General features: G+C 34.2%; 2 protein-coding genes across 2 annotated transcripts; both read right to left on the reverse strand.

Annotated features, from left to right (window-relative positions):
* Positions 1-336: 336 nt before the first annotated feature.
* LOC110685396 (F-box/LRR-repeat protein 13-like) lies at positions 337-4,791 on the reverse strand. The gene is made up of 3 exons (XM_021861927.1): positions 3,871-4,791; positions 3,440-3,536; positions 337-725 (listed from the first exon to the last, which is right to left on the reverse strand). Exons 1-3 carry the CDS (start codon positions 4,789-4,791, stop codon positions 337-339), a joined length of 1,407 nt encoding a protein of 468 aa, XP_021717619.1.
* Positions 4,792-14,116: 9,325 nt separating this feature from the next.
* Positions 14,117-14,635, reverse strand: LOC110685397. Its single transcript, XM_021861928.1, has one exon. It carries the CDS (start codon positions 14,633-14,635, stop codon positions 14,117-14,119), a length of 519 nt encoding a protein of 172 aa, XP_021717620.1.
* Between the last annotated feature and the right edge of the window lie 6,870 nt (positions 14,636-21,505).

Here is a 21,505-nt window from a genome sequence, read left to right on the forward strand (position 1 = left end):
GTGATTTAATTGAAGCGGAAGTTTCAAGCCATATGTGTTGGCCGAAAGTAAAATTGTATTAGGTATAAGGTCGAATGAGAAGTTGTGATTTGGAATGAGGAGATGTAAATATAAATTAAAACATAAAAAAAACGATCTATAATTACAATAAGAAGATGTAAACATAAATTAAAACAGAAAAAAAACGATCTTTAATTACATATATATAAAATCAAACATTATTTTCTTAAATATAGAATTCACAGTACAATTATCGTAGAAATATATACTTTAAATTTTATTATAACCATACAATTTTATCCAATGCAATTTAATAAAATTTATAATAAAAACATTTTATGGGTGCTTATAAATTACTTGTCTATTATATTTCAACACCACCGATTCGAGTTTCTCCCTCTCCTTCTGCTTATCTTCTTTGAGCCTATTAATCTGTGCTATACCATCGGCTGTAACAGACTTTAATTGATTTAGAAATGTAATATAATTGACTACCACAGTTGGTGCTTCGCCAATTGCACTTTGTGAACCTTCACTAGCGTCCTTCAATATCCTATCAACCTCAGCCTGTCTACATAGAACTTCTCTTTGCATTTCCAAAGCGTTTAATTTCAAAACCTCCAAAATACGTTTATGTATTCTACAGAATCTTTTGTATTTTTCAATTGCTAACTCAACTTCTTCCTCGATCTCCATTGTTGTATAATATACATATAAAAAGATTCCTACAACATATAGTAAAACATAAGTTTAAGCATTATTATGAAACCTTACCTTTCTTTTAAAAAGTAAAATCATAGCACACTCATAAAATTCCAGATTCTTAAACTCTAAGTTGACACATTTGTACGCAAATTACAATCGCGTACAAAAACCAAATCATATGTCATGTAATCTTTATCTATAAACCTTACATAAAACTCCATTTATACTATATATTTATAATTGGTAAAACGTGTAGGGAAATTGAAATAATTTGGAATCAGAATATGAATACAAAAAAATAAACAAATTAACATAAGTAAAAGATAAATTATTCAAAATAAAGTCGAATAGTCATGTTAAAAAAAAACAGAAAATGAAAAGCAGAACCCAAAACACAAACAAACAACTTATAATTCAACTCTACTGGCCCCCAAAAAATATAGAATAAAAACAAAGAACGGAACTCAGGCAGAGGAAACTTGATCACGACAAACGAAACAAAGACAACTAAAATGATAGCACATAAAACTCACTGAAATAAAGAATGCAATTTAGGTTCGACGGAAGCAGCGAAGACGAAATAGATATGTCAAGAAGTTGCTATGAAGAAAGAAACGAACAAAATCCGAAGTAAATGATGAAAAGGTTTGAAGAGAAAGAGGAAAGGTCAGGACAGAATAAAAAAGGAAAGCACGAAAGAGCTAAATATATATAAGTAGAATATTGGAAGAACGTAATTAAATGAAAGTAGTAAGGGTAGTGAATAGGTATGATGATGGAGTGAAGAGGCGTGATTCACATAATAATTCAATAAATAAAGGCAATAAGTTTTACTACTTCATTTTTTTTGTGTTTTTTTTAATACTTGTATTAATTTATTTTTAAATTTTTTTGTAATTCCAATGTGAATCCCTATTTTCAATTTTTTTTTTTTTTTTTTTTCTGATTTACGATGTAGTGTTCTTAGTTTCTCTTTTCGGTGATGGATGGAAAAATATTTATTACGTACATTTTTTCATTTATATTAAATGGGTGCACAGAGTGAAAGGAGGAAACATTGGTTTAAGTAATGGACAAATTAATTTTTGAAGAGGAGTGAGAATGGTAAAAGGTCGAATGAGAAGTTGTGATTTGACAATTGAATGTATGTGGGCAATAAGTATTATTATAATATATAAATATGCATATGTTTGGTAATGGGGACGCGGGAAAGTATCTTGGAAACTGCAATGGTTAAATATATATATAGAAAGTTAGACAAAATATTTAAACCGTATTATAATTGTAGTCGAATGAACATAATTCGTGGTCTAGTTAATCTTGACATTATAACTTATGTAGAATAAAGCTATCAGATACCGATATACATATAGTCTAATGTAATATTAGGACATTTTGAAATAGTTACCGAGAACGTTGATGAAGATTTTAGAAAGCATATTCTTAATAATATTTATACTTTAGGATTATCATTTATTACGATGAAGGTACATTGATAAACCTGAATATTGATTTGTGCAATATTGAAAGTAATTTTGTAAAAGAAGTGTTCCCGTTGTAGGACATTGGTTCGGCTACTATGACGTTGTTAGTTTGTAGGTAAGACTGCTGATTAAAAGGTCCATAATTTCGATTGCTAATGACCGGTAAATTATGAATAATTATTTTCTTATAAAATGTATGGAAGATGAAATTGTAGATTATGAAATAATAGATGAAAGGACTTTAGAATGAATAAGTACGTTGTATGTTGGTGGATTAAATCAGATATATGTTTCGGTCGTTCATTTTGTTGAATAGACAGTACTACATTACGTAAGCATAAGATTTTATGTTTCGTCACTTGCCGATCTCACAGTGGTCCTTTTTTATGATAATTTGTTGTTTAATTTAATATCTGAATAAAAGTTATTTTGTTATTGGGTGATCATGTTTTGGTTTTTTTAAAATAAGTTGTCTACAATATATTTTAACTAAACAATCTTGATACATGGAGTTGTTAAGTTATGGTAATAATATTGCCGAAGTTGTGTACTATTAATAACTTCGGCTTTTTCTGTTGAAACTGTGGTGATTAAAGTCGAAATAATATACCGTTCTTTATTTATTTTTTTTATATACTTTTGTTAATTTTTATTTTTTTACAAAAAATTCAGTGTAAGTTTTTATTTTTAATGATTTTTTTTTAGGTTATTATTGATTTTTTTTTAATGTCTGGTAAATCATGAACGAATGATTGTTATTTCGGAGATGGATGGAATAATAAGTATCAGTGAAAGTATTTGGAACAAAAGCAGGAACAAAGACTGTAATATTTAATGAAAATACATTGAAAGTATTTTGAATAGAACCAGGAACAAAGAGCGTAATATTTAATGTATATACATTTAGATATGAATATAATAATTGCTAAACAAAAGGTTAAAGATTAAATTTACATCCTATTCATTCTCGAGCTTGTTTGAGGATCCATTATTTACTTTGTAAAAACAACTGTAATGCTCAAGAACGGCGATGGTGTTAGTATAACCGGAAACTGTAGAGTGCGTCTTTCGGAGAATGTCGGGCAACACAAAGTAATAGTTTTCTCCTCTATTCTCAAGGACGATGTTGGTATTAGTATAGCCGAAAGCTCTCGTCGAATTCTGTTTTCGGAGATTTTTGGACAACACAAATTAATAGTCAATTTCTCCAAGTTTGTTGCAGCTTTTAATACACACGAGACAAGATGTACTTGACACACGTTGTCCAAGAAGATTGTTACATGCTTTGAGATTTGATAGACAACCTTCTTCGGCTATACAATTTAAAGAGGTATCAATCCACTCAACCTGTAAAACAAATACCAAGTATATTGACACAATTAGATTCAAATTCATTTAATTTTGGTTACAAAAGGAAAATAAATAACGACATAATTCTTATGTACCTACCTCCTCGAATATCAATGATTTCAAGTTGGGAGTTTTTCTTAGTAATTCGTAGGTGCAACTTTCGGCTTTCACCGCCAAATGAGTCAGGTTTCCGAAAGTCGGTAATTCTCTCCCGTTAAGAAAAAGCTACGTCGAATTTAGATGAATATATTAATTCAAAACAACGTAACGTATTATATCAATATGTCGCCATTATAAGTTAAATAGAAATATTGTAGAAATATAAACTTACCCCAGAAGTTTTAAGTCTCAAAGATCTGACTTTGGAAGCCTTGCTTATAAGATAATTGATATTTTGATAAATATCATAATCACTTCCATGTTCATTGACCATAACTGGGAAATTTTCCCTAAGATTTAGATTTGCCTCGGTAAGCAAAGCTAAACTATCAACCATATAATATGTTATTTCATCATCAATACTAAGGTACTCAAGAATCGGTGCTTTAATGCTAATAATCAGAGATCTGCCCCAAGCCTGGCTCACGATATCAAAAATTTCTAATGATTTAAGTGTCAGAGACTCTACAAACAACATCTCGTCGAAACCAGTGCATTCCTTGATAATAATTGTTTTGAGAGTTGCACAATTTGATGTAAACCTCTTCATATATTCGCTACCGTTGAATTCGACTCTAACAAAGTGGACAATTTCAAGGGATGGTAGATGAAAAGACTCTGGTGTATCATTCATTTTCACACCCGTTAGTTTCAACATCTTTACTCCTTTTCCATAAATCATCTCTATAAATTTGTAACTTCGACTTCCGCCTAAAGTGAAATTCAAATCAATTTCATAATATTCACGTTTTTTTGCAGCATTCAACCATGATTCGTAGTAATCACAATCATCATCACATGAAAATTCATAACAAAAACGCTGCAAATAGAATGCATTGTTCTCAGCTAATACCTTGTTCACAAATTTATTGTAGGAAATTTTTGCCTCGTTGCACAATGGATGATAACCATCTGGTATCTCAGTGAAATCAAGTACGGGTACTTGATTCCACACTTTCTTCCATCTTTTTGACAATACACAGGTTTTTACAGTAGACTTTGTTGGTAGAAAAGAAAGTATATGACACAATATTGTATCATGTAAACTACTAATGTAATCTGTTTCTCCTACGGGATAACTGATGTCACTCATACTTTGAATTATAATTGTAAGAGGTTTAAATGGAAAGATGATAGTGATGAACGTTTTCGACAGAGAAGGGTAGTTTCTATAAATGGAGTACTTGACGGTTGTGTTATTATAAATAAAAGCAGGAGAAAAAGAGGAGCATAATAATTTGTTTTAAAAACTTTTCAGTTACCAAAACATTTATCAAATAGATAAGTATTGGAAACTTAAAAACGTAATAATGGAATGTAATTGGATGTAAAATTTGGATGTTAGAGTGAATCTAATTATGATGAAAGGGTTTAAATTGTTTTAAAACCGGGTATTAGATTCCCTATGTATTGTTATGTCGATTGAAGTGTAACTTGTTAATTAATTCCTCTTTATTGTTAAAAAATAAATACGGGCTTTTTTCAAAGGATTTTACATTTATGAAAAATTATCAACATTTCCACTAATTCATTACAATTATGGTTTTCCGCAAAATAACTACACATTTAATTTTCCTACTTATTGATTTGTTGGCCGAAATTTACGTTGGTTACATAGTATTATATTACGTTACCGTAAGACTAACTACGCTTCCTTAGTACCAGTTACATCTAGAAATATTGTTTCACCGTCAGCCGTTGGAGGTAAGCCGAAAGAAATTCACAACTATAATTCTGACTTAAACATATAAGTTTTGATTGCCGGTACTGTTTTACGTATAAAGTCGAGTACAACCATTGTACATATAAAGTGAAGAGGGTCTCATAAGTGTGTTTCTTTTGTTATGCAAATCCATCTTTTTGGTCTTCAAAGATGGAGGAGTAGAATTGCGTACTGCACCAATTATCTTATGCCCTTATTTTTTTCTTTCGGCGTTTTATTTTTTGGTTTGCGCCTCAATTGATACTCTTGATTTGGATCGGTATTTGTTTTCTCCTTTGGTTCCTTTATTGACTGTAGCATCGCTTCAATTAGTTTTCAAAACCCTGGTATTATTGTATCTGTTCATAAGCGGAAGTATTGTATTACATGCTACATAATTTAGCGATGTTTCCGTTCATCCGTTTTTGAACTACATATTTTCGTATGTCGTCCATATCAGTTGCTTTAATTTATACTTATTCATTATGTACTCCCGTTTATTGTATGCGCCGAAGAACCTACACAGTTATTCTAGATTATATAAAATTACATTGAAGTTATAGAAAAAGAAAAAAAACGAAAGGAATAGAGTAATGACCTTGGAAGAAGTACTTGTGTATCTTACAGTGGTCTTTTTTTATAACGAACTATATTAATATTAATATTTCGGAAATCATAAAGAATAGAACGAATGTGAAATAAAAAATGGGGTACACTATGGCGTTGGGAATGAGATGGATGATCATTGTTGATAACAAACTCTTGCATTTGGAACTTCTAAATAAAGCATAACTTTTTATATATGAGCATCATGTTTGTTTGACTACTCTCGGATGTTGATAAACAAATTTCGGTTTTTCCCATCTTAGTTGTTATAGGCCAGAACAATTTTTTTAGATTGGATGGAAAAATTACAAATTGTTTTACAGAATTTGGTAAAAAGTACTTTATCAATAGCTTAGAGGTAGTGAATTTTGATCTGTGTGTTATTGTTGAAGAGAATGAAATGTTGAGTTGTAGATGATGAAAGAGGTGGAGAGAACATATAGGAAACATCTGCTTATAATAGAGAACGAAGTAATTAGGTTAAGGACAGTGGATAAGTGTGATGATGTAGCGAAGAAGTGTGATTTTCACAATTCAATGAACATAGATAATGTATTATATAATTATTATTAACTTTTCATATATTCAAAATTCAAAATAAACATCACAGTATGTTTATTGTTTTTTCCTTGTGATCTACATCCGACTTATCTATAATGTTCTCTAAGAACTTTTATTATTGTATATGTTCTTAGAGCACTGTTTGAAAATTTTCATTCTCCAGTATTACAAAGCTAGAGTTAAACATATTTACAATCATTAATTGTTTAAAAGTCATTGAGCTTAATAACTAATTGGAAAGGCAACTGACAAAAGAAAGGAAATTTGTGAGTGAAGATTGGATTACACCCTGAACTTTGATTATATCATTCTTCTGTATCCTTTTCGACAACTTCATCACTTTTACTTTCAGTCTTCTCTGGTGTTGTGATGCGAAGTTTTTTTGCTGCTGTACTTTTATCATAATCCAAGCTACTCTTTGTGTCTCCAATGGGTGCTGGAGTCACTGGAGAATGTTTGGTTCCACTCATGCGAGTGCGACAGAGGTCTGTCCATTCAGCTGTTGATAATTTTGGAGTCTTGACAGGTTCAGCTGTCAGTATAGTTGAATCTTTGACAGCACGTTCTCCTTCATCAGCTATGACAATACCTGTGAGTTGGAATATTTATATACTAATTGTCATGAGGGATTTGCTGTATTAAAAGAGATTATTAATTTATATATTAAGTACGTGATAAATTACAGACCTTTTGATGAGAACGGGATATTTGGTATTGGTATTTCTGAAATTTTTTCCTTTCCTTTGTCTTTTGCTTTTGAATCTGGTGTTTCTTCATTTGTTATTTCAACATTACTCCGTTGATGGTTGGTTGGTGTAAATGCTTCACTATTATTCGGGTCTGAATTTTCGGATTCAGCATTTCGTGCAACAGATAATTTTGCCTCATCTTTTTTTGATACATCATCGGAAGTGTCAATAGTTTTGAGCGACCACTCCAACACGTTGCTTGAACCAACGGAATTAGATGGACCGAGCTTGAAGAAAGTGGTTTTTTTGCGGAGTTTCTCTTCAATTTCTTGGAAACCAAATACATCGCCCTACACACTGTAATCGAAGTCATTGTATAAGTATCTTATTCACAAAAAATGTTGTACATAGATGTTAAAAAATGGCCTCACTGTATTTTAAATTTGTATAACAGTATTATTGAAAAGAGTCATACACAATCTTTCATAGTTTTGATTTCTGCTGCGGTTTTACCAAACATTTTCTCGGTATCATTGTTGAACGATGTCAATGTCATTGATCCTGTTACATTGACTACCTCAAATTTGAAAGCGACCCTGTACAATGCAGAAATTATGAAGTCAGTGGTAGGGTTTTAATTGTGGAATATGAAATGAATAATTTTATTATAGAATGTAAGGATAAAATATTAAACTATATACGATGCTTAATTGGATCGGAAATTTTACTCTAAAATAAATTAAAAACATTTGTACTATTAAATTATCTAGTTGCTTGATTCTATTATATAAGGGATCTAACAAACCTTGGAGCCGAAACACAATTTTTGTTGTCACAAAAGATACATGTAAACTGCTTTCCTTCTTGTACTCTGCATTTGTTCCCACACCGAGAGCAACCTGTATAGACAAATACATTGTCCAATGAAGCATTTGGAACGATTGCCTGTATCCAATGTCTTTCTTCCATTAACGAATTTGCAGCCTGAGAAAACGTTAGAAATAATATTAAAATTGTATGTTTTTTATTTATGTGGGTGCTTAACCAGTTTATATACCTTTTTTTCTTTCAGTTCTTCAATCGTTTTCATGGATGGTTCTTGTGTAGAATCTCTTATTTGTAGAACTCTTGCTTGTCTATCTTGTAGCAGCTGTTTCTGTGCAACAACCCTGAAAATATACGAAAAAAATTGGTTTTAAACTATAACATTTAGTTTTTATTCATTAATATTTGTTGTTCATTGTAATTACCATTCTCGTAACATGTTTGCCCTATCTCCTTTAGGATTATGAATTATTCTTGTAGACATAGTAGTTGATAAGGCAAATGCTGAAAAAGAAAGCACATGTTATTTTTTCAATTTTGTATGATCCAAATAAACAGTTATTTTTTGATTTTTTTTTTCTTCTGCTATAAATATTTCACCTCTGCGAGGATTATGTTTCAGTGCTGTAGAGCCAACAACGGTAAATTTTTCGGCCCAAAAGTTTAACGCATCACTTGCAGTTCCTGAGAGGTCATTCCATGCAGAGATGGTTAATGTTTGATTATGCCTGTGGTAAAGAAAGAATTAATTAGCCATGTTTTTCAACAAACTACATAATTTCATTAGAAAGTAATTTGTTGGATTGTTTTCTTTACGTCTGGTCTGTAATAACAATTTCTCGGACATAGCTTTCGGTATTATATTTGGAGTTGATTTGCCGTGCTGCTTCTTCTACAAATAATATCACACCCAGTACCTCTGTACAATTACCATCATTAAAAACACACAATATTATAGGATTATCTGTAATTATAGTTGAATCATTTAATTAGATGTATGTAAAATTTCAAAAGGACAACATGAACGACAAAATAACGTAAAAAATATTGTTTTCCGAAGTAATTGTCTCACTTAGTCGTAGAAATGTGTTAATAATTATGTGCTAAATGTTTTTAATTCACGTTTATGTTATAATAGAAACAATAGATTAAGTATAGGAGAATACCATATCTTTTATCAGCAACCTCTAGTTTTTGGGATTGAAGCTATTGACTGATATTGTGGTACCACATAACCAGTTTCAGTGCAAACAGGTTGGACAACCGTTCGATGATTGAAATGTAGTTGATAAGGCAGTTGATCATGGGTAGTCCGATATTGATCATCAATTGGCCTGACAGTTGCATTGGATATTTCGTATTCCCCATTGTATGCAATGGCTTCATCATATGCTTTGATTTGATCTCCAAAGAGAGTGACACGCATCTTGTTATTCTGGAATAAATATAAGGACAATTTCAAATTTGGTACCACTAAAACTGATGCACCTCAATTTTGCTACCTCTTAAAATTTTTTTTTTTATTATACTACCACTCAAATCAGTGTTGTCAAAATTCAGTACCATTTGACTGAAGCTGTTAAGTTTGCCGTTTGGTGGGCCCCACGTCAGTTAACTAACACCCTTTCAGTTCTTCTCTCTCCTACCTGAACTCTTCATTGCCTTCATTGAATACTCACAACCATCTCCATTAAAGGCTGAGTTAATTAAAAAAAAAAAAAAAATTTTACGAACAATTATCTTTCCTCTGTCACCATCACCATCTCCATCTCTCATCTCTACTTTTCTGCAAATTGGAGGTGAAAATTGAGTGCGTGGAAGGCAGTAACTGGAACAACGAAGCAGAGGAAGACAAAGCCCTGCGAGAAAGCATCATCTCCATTGTTGTAAGTTGAAGATTCGCCTGACAACGACGCATTGGAAGGTACGTAACCCTATCTATTTATAGTGGTCCAACAATGGTGCTAATTTTGCAATAATTCTTTGTAGTTGGGGTATTTTAGGAAGAATATGCAGTAAACCCTAGATTAGTGAGCTTTGATTATTTTAAGCAATGTGGTTTGACTAATTAAAAATTGATGCTTTCACAGTCATGTGGTAGGGTATTCGCCTTTTTTGTTAATGACTTGCATTGATTTAGTTACAGTTTATAATAAAATAGGGCTTGATGTATTTGTTTATTGCTCTTTAATTGTAGATAAAAACAAATGGCTGTTGTTGATAATGAGGTTGACATTAAGCTAAGAATATTTGGGGGTTTTGTGATTAAGAACCGTAAGGGAGGAGGGCAGTACCAAGTGTATGAAGGTGGGTTCACATATTGGAAAAGGAATGTGTCTCTCAATTACTTTTCAGTAGGATACTTAAGGTATTTATGTATTGAAGGGATTAGGGACATGGGGTGGGATGTACCTACCCTATATGTTGTGTGGTTCAAAGAGAAGGGTAAGTCTTGGATGACTGGTAAAAGAAAGATAGAAACTGATGAGGATGTGGCAGGGTTATTAGAAACCAAGCATAGGGATGGGTATTTAGAGTTGTATTGTACTGTTTCTGATGACCCCACCCCTAGGCAGAACCCACAAAGCATTGAAGCTGAAGCTAACAACCCCACCACAATCCCAGAAAATTCCAAAGTCATTGAAAATGCCCATGTGTCTGCCCAAAGTGTTACTGGATCCAACCCAACCCAAGCACTTCAATCTGAAACACAACAATGCTGTACCCCACCTCAAAAACAAAAGTCTGTCCAAACTTTTCCTGGATCCAACCCAACCCAAACACAGTTATCCCAAACACAGAAAAGCCCTATCTTGCTTGAAAAACAGAATAAAACACAAAAAGCTACTGAACATGTGCTGAGAAGGAGCCCTAGACTTGTTACAGTTCCTGAAACAGAACCTGTTGAGAACAAAGTGAGGAGAAGCCCTAGGTTTTGTAGATCTATTGATAAGGGGAAGGGTAAGGTTGCAGTAGAAAGTGGTGATACTGGTGTGAGTCTGCATAAGGATAGAGGGAAGAGAATTAGGAAAGAAAAAGCAAAGAGAGCTCTGAAATTGGATGAAGAGGAGGAATCAGGTGGGTCATCAAGCTCAGATGCAACTGATATAGACATTGATTGGGAGCCTTGGGAAGAAGAGGCAAATAGTGATGATGATGATGATGAGTGCCATAGGCAAACTGGAGAAGGTATCCTAACTGCAGTGCACAGAAGCTTGGAGGTTGTGACACATAAGGGTGAAACTTCAGAGGGTGTTGGTGTTGAAAGGGAAGGGAAATTGAAACAACTGAGCAAGGACATTGCTTGGAAGGAAGTGGATGTGCATGATGAAAGCTCTGATTCAGATGACCTTAGAAGTTTGCATGGGTCAGATGAGGAAGAGGATGACAGTCCATGGTTTCATGAGGAGACTGATTTCAAGAAACCAGTTGTCCTAGTGAATAAGTTGCAGTTCAAAAACAGCACCATTCTAAGGAAAGCATTGAGGACACATGCTATAGAGAACAGATATGAGTATTACTATCTGCACAATGGTGGTAAGAGGATAACCACATTCTGTAAGAGAAGGTGTTTGTGTGAGTGGGACTATAAAAGAAGCAAAATCACAGGGGAATGTAACTGCAGTTCAAGGGTTAGAAAGTGCAAGTTTAAGGTAGCTGCTAGAAGAATGTACAACAGTCAAGCATGGCAAATCATTGATTTCAGACCAAAGCATATGTGTATGAGGAGTAAGAAGAATTCAATGGTGAATGCTGAGTATCTAGTTGAGAAGTATGTTGAGGAATGGAGGCACAACCCTAGTTGGGATTTAAAAAGTTTTAGAGCAAGGGTGCTGAGTGACTTGGGCATTACAGTAGGCTATTCCAGAGCTTGGCTTGCTAGAGCTAGGGCAAAGCTGATGATTTATGGGTCAGCTACAGAGCAATATGCCAGGGTTTTTGATTATGGCAAAGCTGTTATCAAGTATAGTCCTGGCACTGGGGTCTGCATAGTTGTTGATGGGGAAGTAAGCAGCCCTCAACCACCACTCTTTATGAGGATGTACATATGTCTTCAACCATTGAGAAGTGGTATGATAAAAGGGTGCAGGCCTCTGATTGGTATAGATGGATGTCATCTAAAGGGAGCCTACCCAGGACAAATACTGGTGGCTGTTGGAAAGGATGGGAACAACAACATATCTGGGCTGAGAAGAGGTTCTGTGTAAGGCATATCTGGGCCAACTTCAAGCTTCAATTCAGTGGCTCAACCTTCAAACAGTTGTTCTGGGATGCTGCTAGGGCTACAACATTGGTGAGTCAGTCAACTTTACTCCTATTGTTTGATTAGTTTGTTCAATTTGTTTGAAGATGCATCAACTGAGTTGCTTTATTTGGCATTGATTGCATCAATTTGTTCAATGTTGGATGTTGCTTAAATAGTTATGTTGTATTTTGTATGATGTGGTAGGCTGACTTTGAGGTGGCAATGGAATCAATTAAATTTCTGTCTGAGGATGCATTTGTTTTTCTTGATGACATTCCTGCTAAGCATTGGTCTAGGCATGCATTCTCTTCTGATTGCAAATCAAATATGCTGTTGAACAATGTATGTGAGACCTTCAATGCTGTTATAAGAGAAGCAAGGGACAAGCCAATACTCACTAAGATGGAGTGGCTGAGAAGGTATATGATGAAGAGGCACAATGAGAAATGGGAGGCTGGCAAGATAATGGAAGGTAAGGTGACACCCTATGTCACTAAGCTTTTTGAGAGGATTGAGAGGGCTGCAAGGCACTGCATAGTGCAGGTTTCAAGGGGAGACTCCTATGAGGTTGAGCTAAATGGGGATACAGTGCTAGTTGACATAGGTAACAGGACTTGCACATGTTACCATTGGCAATTAACTGGTATTCCATGTGTACATGGGTTTGCATGCATTTTGGATAAGAGGGTGGACCCAGAAGACTTTGTGGATGAGTATTACACCAAGCAGAAATACCTGCATGCTTATGAGGAAGCTGTTAAGCCCATGCTTGGACCGAAGCATTGGGAGAAGCATCATTTTACAGAGCCCTTACCTCCAGCAATCAGAGTAATGCCTGGGAGGCCAAAGTCAAAGAAAAGAAAACTGGAGAGGGGTGAGGGAGCATCTGAAAGCAGTAGCAGCCAACCAAACCCCAATAAAAGACAGAAGAGGTGTGGCAATTGTGGCCAGTTGGGTCATTATGCCAAGACTTGTAAAAATGCACCAGTGCAAGTTCCAGCACCTCCACTAGAGGCCACCAAAGCATGCAAGCCTCTTTTGCAGAATGATTGGGTCAAGGAGCAACACCAGAGGCCACCAAAGCATGCAAGCCTCTTTTGCAGAATGATTGGGTCAAGGAGCAAAGAAGGAGGAAGGAGGCAAGGGCTGCTTGGAAGGTGTGTAATTTCTCCTGCACAAACTGTACTTTTTACACAAACTGTAGATTGTGTTCTTATTTTTCTATGTTTTTTAAAACAGGCTGGTGGAACTCCTGGACCAAGGAGCATAGCTAACAAGAAATTCCCTCAAGAGCCACCCCAACAACATGTGCCCTGTACCCAAGCATCCCAGGCATCAACAACTACAACTGCAGCACAGAAGCCAACAACTAAGGGGAGAAGGAAAGGGAAGAAGAAGAATTAGGCTTTACTTCTGTTTGAGTACCTAGTCATGTACCCTGCAACTATGCTACTACTGTTTTTAAGTGAACTATCTTTTGGCACAGTTTGTCTGTAACAACTAAGAACAAGTTCAATTTCACTGTATGTTTGTCATGCACTTTGGTCCTATGTAATTTGGCAGTATGCACTTTGGTGTTGTCCAGTATATTAATGATTTTGGTCTACTTATATGTTAATTGCCATTGCACTGCAAATATTTACAAGTTGCATTGAATCTTGGTCATTTTTTTAGCCAACACAATCAAAATTCCACCATTTTATTCAAAATACTTCAAAGTCTAACATTTGCAATTTGTACTCATAAAACTACTTCTCCTAAGTACAGAAGCAATAACAGTACCCTAATCTCATTTCATTACAATTAACACACCAACAATCACAAATACACAACACATTACACTTGCTATCACACAAAGCATTCCTCCAACACCACTGTTCTGCCCTTCCTTGTTGTATTTCTTCATCTCAGAACTTAGAGCTGTGCACTTCACTATCAGGTTGTCATTTTCAGTTAGCAAACACCTTCTTTGCCCACTTAAGTCTTCAAGTTCTCTTTGCAGTGAGTTCATCTCCCCCTTCATCAACTTTTTATCCAGTAGAAGTTGATTGATGACATCCCTTTGCCACTCAGTGCCTTCTTCCTCATCCACCCACTCAAAGCACTTACAACCCCTACTTTCTGTTTTAGGATCATAGAATTTGCAGGCTTTGAACTTCCTTCCAGGGTTCTCTCTTGTCCATGAAGTCAGCCTAGCCATAGGAATCCCACAGTCACACTTCCTCTGTTTGGAGGGAGAAGACCTAATGAACGACATTGCAGCCTGTAATTCAACCAGAATTATCAACAATTTTATTCGTACAATCATTGTTTAACAAATATCAAAATCAATTTCACCCACTCATTTCCCAGCTTAAAACCCCCAATTTCAATTAGGTTATGAACCCTAACTCGATTGAATGAAATAGTACTAAATTAACACAATTGAAAAAGAATTATTGTATTATGCTTCATTCCAATTGAAATCACCCATTAACCAGCAATAATTTCAACGAAAAACACCTATTTCGTCTCCTAATTGGTGTCGCATAAATGAAATCATTGGGTTAAATGGCAGTGCTCACCTTAACACCAGTAAACAGCAACCAGCAATTTCACCTTCTCTGCTATTCGCAATTGCTCCAATTTGACAAATTCTCCAACACCATAGATTGATTTTAACAACTTACGTTTTTTTTTATGCTAACAGTTGGAGAAGATGGGGGTACCAACAGTTACTTATATTTAGGATACAAACAAAAGTACCGTTGAAGTGGGGCCCACCAAACGGCAAACTTAACAGCTTCAGTCAAATGGTACTGAATTTTGACAACACTGATTTGAGTGGTAGTATAATAAAAAAAAAAATTTAAGAGGTAGCAAAATTGAGGTGCATCACTTTTAGTGGTACCAAATTTGAAATTGTCCTAAATACAACTATGAATTTGTTTTTTTCATTTTATCATTTTATTTGTAGGCATAAACAGGAAAACTTTTATTTTTTAGCAGTGACAGTAATATAAATCACATCAGGAATATTAATCCAAACTGTCTAAACGATTTAAAATTATCAGAGCATTATGACGAATGTTTTATCAATTGGAAGAGCTATTAGTGTCGTGGAGCAATAATAGTCATAACAGTAATTTTACTAATATATATAAAAATATAAGTATCCTTATAAATCAAAACTGTAACATTCATAATCTAAGACGTAGCAACATTAGCCAAAAAGATCAATTGTAATATTATACCAACAATCAAAATAACAACATATGAAGTATCAGTAGTAGATAATAAAAAATGCATAGAAAACGCGAATCTGAAAATATATTAATACCCAAATATCAGCCACGTTTGTTTCGGCAAATATAAAAGTAAAGGTTGCCGAAAGTATTTCAGCAATAGCCGAAAAAAAGACGTACACCGTATGTAAACACATGCACTATCAAACACAGTGGCTGCCGAAAAAAAAGCCGCCGTATAACAGTAACAGCATTATATTTCGATAGATTAAGTATTTAGATTTCTAGAAACAGTATAATTATACATCAAATTTTCAATGTCTAAGTATTAAAAATTATAAAGGTTGTAATCAAATTTTGATTAAATAAATCATTGAACGATTTTGTTATCACAAATCTGTTAAATAATAGAAAATAATTATTGTGTTTGTCAAAAATTAATTACCGTTTTTCAAAGCATAACAAATTTTGATCAAATGTTTAACGATGCGTGTAACATCTTTCTATGATACTATATATACTTGTTCGGTTTGGTGAAATTTGTATTATTTGATTAGTAATTTTTTTTCTTTCCTTCTTTTATTTAAACACAGTTTTGAAAAATGTTTTAACTAAGTGATTGTATGTCTCCTCTGTTTAGCGTTTTATATTTTATGAATTATATATTTCTTGAATAAAGGCCTTTTTGTCAAACCTAAACCTCATCTTATACAGTACATGCGATGAATAATATTTCCAAGTTGTATATTGATATTTATTTTTTTTAAAATTCAATATACCTTCTCATCCTGTAGATATAATGTTTAAAAGATTGTTGCTCTGGTATTGGAGGACATTTTTTGTCTAGATTTTTCAACTACTTTCACCTTAATAGTGAAGTTGATTGAATTCGGATTTAGTTCATCAAGATGTACTCGTTCCATTTTCATCCTGATCACTACAAAAAGAGAAACTAATGTTAGATGTATAACATTTATATATTATATATGAACATTCCAACAATTTTTTTGGATATAATTAATTTAAATGCTATAATTTGGCTATAGTCAAATACATTAGACATATATACTTTTCATGAGATGTATAAACTTAATATATATAGAATTTGTGTGGAACATACATGGATTAAACAAATTAAGAGAGACAACTATTTTATTTATTTTTCCTAGTTAATCTTACCTTGTCAATGTTTTTTGTATGAACACAGTTAAATCTGGCGTAGAAATGCAAAGTTATTTTTGAGTGTTTTTAGGGCAACTGAAATGAAGTAGGTTTCTATAGAATGAAGAGTGTAGTTGATATTGGAGTAAATTTCTTCATATATATATATATATATACATAGAGATAGTGGATAAGTGACATGCATATGTAAATATTTAGTTTTTTTAATAAATTTATTTTTTTTGATAATTATTTTTTAATATGTCAAATTATTAGACAGGAATATATAATGGTCATGATGTATGTTTAAAAGAAGATATTTTTTAAAAATAACAACTTCCATTTGAAAAGACACTTATTCTTGGAAAAAAAGACGTTCTCAATAAATGATCCTTATGGTGGTGATAGGACATTCTATGTTAGGGTTTTTTCTCCAACTATGGTTGAAAGACTTTTTAGTATTGAACCTATGGAAAAAGTCCAACATATATATAATTAATTTATGTAATATTGTATTTATATTTGATAAATAAATATAGTTAAGAGAAAAATAATTCTGTTATATATATTAAACATTATTGAATTATGTTGTCATGTCTATTTACAATAACCGTTGATTGTAATTATCCTTTATAGGGTTGTTTATTATTATATGTAATTAAAATTTACATACACGAATTTGTGTATATAAATAGTTATCATTATTGATTGGACAAATTTATATGTAGTAATAAGTTTAGATTTATTTAAAGTTTAATTAATTTTGGATTTATAGTTAGCGATTTATTTCTAAGTAACTGAAAATGCTTTAAAAGAAAAAGAAAAGGGTATAACTGAAAATGGATTAGATTTTGTAATATATTTTAAAACAAATTAAAGTTGTAATATTAGTGAATCATTGACGGAATACAGATCATATTAAATCCGATCCACGCAACCTCCTTTGCCGTTTACATGCATATCAACACTTGTCATTGTTGTGTAAATTTATTGAGTTGTCAAATCTCATTGATTTACCTAACGTTTTTTTTAGTGCTCTTAAACCGTCATGTTTCTTAGTATTTAAGTTCCTTTTGTAATTTTTTTTAAACAAATCATGTGTAAATGAATATAATTACATGTACAATTTAAAAGATGTTACTAATGGGTGCATCATTATCTGTCCATTTCATCTTTCATCTATTGAATTAGCCTATAAAATGATATATAAGTTATATTACTAATTAAATCACATTGCAGAAAAACAACAATCACCAATATTTTAATCGATATAATTGTTAAATCTATATTATTATATTATGTGTATTTTTGTTTAGTAAAATACTATATAATTTAATCTAATCTAAGCCGAGAAAGGGTGGCAAAACAAATAATAACGTTCAAATACATTTATGTATTCATAACATACTAATATTAATATGCATAATTAAATACGCAATATAATATGAATATTAATAAATATATATTCTTCTTCTCTTTATTTTAGTATTTATTAAACGTCTATATTTTGTATATTAATAGTAAGACGTTCCTTATAAGTGGAAAATAAGTGACTGTAAATTTTGAAAGACATGACTTTTCGATATCAAAAGAATATATGAAATAATTTTTGAGTTTGTATTTGGTTGGTTATTATATATATCTGTAGTTGCCTTTTTTAATACACTGTTTTATAATCACTTTTTATATATCCTTCATTTTTGTTTGCACTTTACCTTCTCTATTCAGCTGATTCCTTTAACCCTAACAAAAAAACAAATTAAATATGGCGAGCACTGATAGTACTGCAACTTCTGGGGAAGTTTTTAATCCCCCTTCATGGAAACCAATTACAAGTAACTCTAATAAAGAAAAAGTCTCAAGTTTCTTATTGTATTTTACTGATATGACAAAGAAGATGAATAGTCATCTGGAATTTCTGCTTCAATATACTTCAAACGTGAAGCATAAATGCGAAAAGGGAGAACCAAGCAGTAAGAGGAAATGTGATGGTAATGTTATTATCAGTCATCCAAAAGTAATTGTTATTGAATCGGATAACAGCGACAAAGTTTCTAATTCAAAACTTCAGTCTCAAGAGCACAAGCACAAAATGAAAACTGATGTTAACGCTGCTGATAATAATGGTGACACCGATGATGATGTCAACGATGATGACGATGCTGGTAAGACTTATAATGGCAATGATGATGATGATGATGATGATAATGATGATGATGATAATGATGATGATGATAATGATGATACTCATGCTGGGTCTGATTCTAATTATGATAATTGCAATGCAGAGAAACATGGTTCAAGTTTCGACTCCGATATGTATAAAAGAAAGAGGCGTGATTAAAATACGCAATAATGAATCTAAAGTACTAAGACTTATTTCGGCTTGTCGAGGTTCCTAATATTAGTGAAGTTATTGGAACAGTATCGTGAAACAAATGTTTCTCAAATTTTCTACATTTGAATTTCTGTTTTATATGTTCATCTATGTATACTTTTCCAATGTTATTTTGTATAATAAAAAATCAAATTAGTGTTTTGAAGGATTCGCTGAAGTTATATTGTGGTCGATAAATGAATATGTGTTTCTTTAAAGTTTAAAAATTCCTTTGATTGCTTTGTTCTATTTATGTTATTTGTGTTTATATTTGATACAGTATGTAATTTGAAGGATACACATAATATTCATTAGTTATTGATGAAATTTTAAGGCAATTATCACTGATAAATGTATTTTGCAATTGAAAATTTATAATAACTCTAGTTCTCCATTATTATCATTATATGCTATCTACTTTACTGAGTTCTCATTGGCTGAAATCATTCATGCCATAAGCGACATACAATAACGCTAAGCTTAATAATCCAAATCGAACAAATTGGTTCGACAATGTTCAAGGCTACGACATGCCGAGGTGGTGTTTCTCCAATCTTAGCCTCTTCGCAAAGTTCACCGTGTAGAAACCTTTAGCCGAAACCGTTATTTGATAGGGTTCGAGTGTCTTGCATACGAGCAAAACTCGCCGAAATACAAATTTGTAAATTATGCTGAAGTTAACAATACAGAAGCAAAGAGTTCTATATCCGACCGTAGTCATTCCGATGTTTAACACTACATTGCCGAAGGTAATAACGCCGATACGGAAGTTGTTTCGGGGTTTTCTTATGTCCTGCGGGAGAGTTACAATTTCGAGACTGGAGCCGGACGCCTGTACCTGCAAAACAAACGGATGCTCCGGATGATTGGAGATCCGCCTCCGACGGTCAAGTTAGTACTTGATTAAGGAGTAATTAATGCGGGAAAAAGTAATTTGGTCTCTCTAGGTGAGAGTGTTAAAGGTGCGTAATCCCCCTTAATGAGGATTAATGGGCATATTTATATGCCTTGGGATGCGTGCCAGTACAAGGTTTAGGTTAAACCTAAGGCTGACTGGGCTTCCCACAAAGATTGGGCCTTGTTGGCTGATTTACCCATATGGCATGGATGGACATGTGTCGCGTTACAATTGGTCCATGGAGGACGAATCTCTGGATGACACGTGGCAGGCTCCCATTGGCCCACGTGAAGGACACGTGACGGGTCCTGGTTGGTCCACGTGTCAGGTGGTGATTGGTGGATAAAAATCCCCTAATCATTTGCCCCTCACAGGTGGCACGTGACTGGTCACGTGCTACCTGTGACAGGTGTCGCACCGTAACAGGCGACGGCCTGCTACAGGTGTCACTTGGTGAAAGGCCGAGAGATTTTCCCGCCCAAATTTTGAATTTGGGAATGACCCTTCGCCTTCTCATTTTGCCTATATAAGGGTGTGTTGACTTCAATATTTTTTCACACTTGAGAACTTTTTGAAGAGAACATTCGGACCCCTGAACTTGCTCTGACATTCCGGACTGTTTCTGCCTACCGCCTGCTCTGACAAGCCGGCTGCTCAGAATTTTCAGAACTTCGTCAGCTTCATTCGTTCAGGTAACCGTCGGTTCTCTTACTCTTAATTTTTCTTTAATTTTTCCTTTTTGAAATGGCACCACGGAAGCACACGAACACGACCTAGGTTAGTGATCAGCCGGTCACCGGGGACGGCTGAATCTAGGACTAGGAGTGCCGCCTGCCCTTTTCCGGACCAATCTTTGCCCTTTATACAAAGTCCGACTGTCTATGTGTCTATGCAGAACATAATGGCCAGAACAAAAAGAACTGCTAGGATCACGAACTCAGACGGCTCCTCCTATTAGGTGCCGATTAGTGAGACATCTGACCAGGCGCCAGATGCTGAAGTGAATCAAGGCGGCTTGACCGCCGACAGTTCTGAGGGAGGGGTCAAGGTGGCCCCTTCCCATTTTACAGTTGACATGTCTACATTTTCTCCTACTCCTATTGAAGGAGAGGAGGCGGGCCCCTCTGGGAGAGGGGAGGAGTCGTCCTCTTCGGACTCGTCAGAGGACGAGTCCGAGTCTAGTTCTTCTGGTCATGCTTCACTAGACACAGAAGAGAAAAATAGCCGCCTACAAGAGGCGAGGCTTTCTCATGCAGTTGAGAAGGGGGACAATTGGGCGGAGCCGTCCGCCTCTTACAGAGAGCAAAACACCCCCTACTACTGCAAAGTCCCGCAGGGCCGGATCAAGGCCATGCAAGAGAGAGTGGGGAGCTTTATTGCGAACCACACAATGGGCCCCGGCTTTTTAGCCTTTGTGCCGGATCCAGAAGACACAGTCGTCTGGCCGGCTGGTACTAGTTACGATAGTGCCTGCTTTGGCTGCTACGAGGCGGCCATCAGGGCTGGTCTGCGCTTCCC

This window comes from Chenopodium quinoa, unplaced genomic scaffold, assembly GCF_001683475.1.
Source record: "Chenopodium quinoa cultivar QQ74 unplaced genomic scaffold, ASM168347v1, whole genome shotgun sequence".
Lineage (NCBI taxonomy): Eukaryota > Viridiplantae > Streptophyta > Magnoliopsida > Caryophyllales > Amaranthaceae > Chenopodium > Chenopodium quinoa.

Excerpts from the sequence above, each read along its gene's own strand:
- LOC110685396 (XM_021861927.1), bottom strand. The coding sequence starts at position 4,791 with ATGAGTGACATCAGTTATCCCGTAGGAGAAACAGATTACATTAGTAGT. Across the intron at positions 3,537-3,870 it reads TGAGACTTAAAACTTCTGGG|GTTGAGTGGATTGATACCTC; the intron begins GTAAGTTTATAT and ends TTTGTTTTACAG. Across the intron at positions 726-3,439 it reads TCTTGGACAACGTGTGTCAA|GAATCTTTTTATATGTATAT; the intron begins GTACATCTTGTC and ends TATATGTTGTAG.
- LOC110685397 (XM_021861928.1), bottom strand. The coding sequence starts at position 14,635 with ATGATTGTACGAATAAAATTGTTGATAATTCTGGTTGAATTACAGGCT.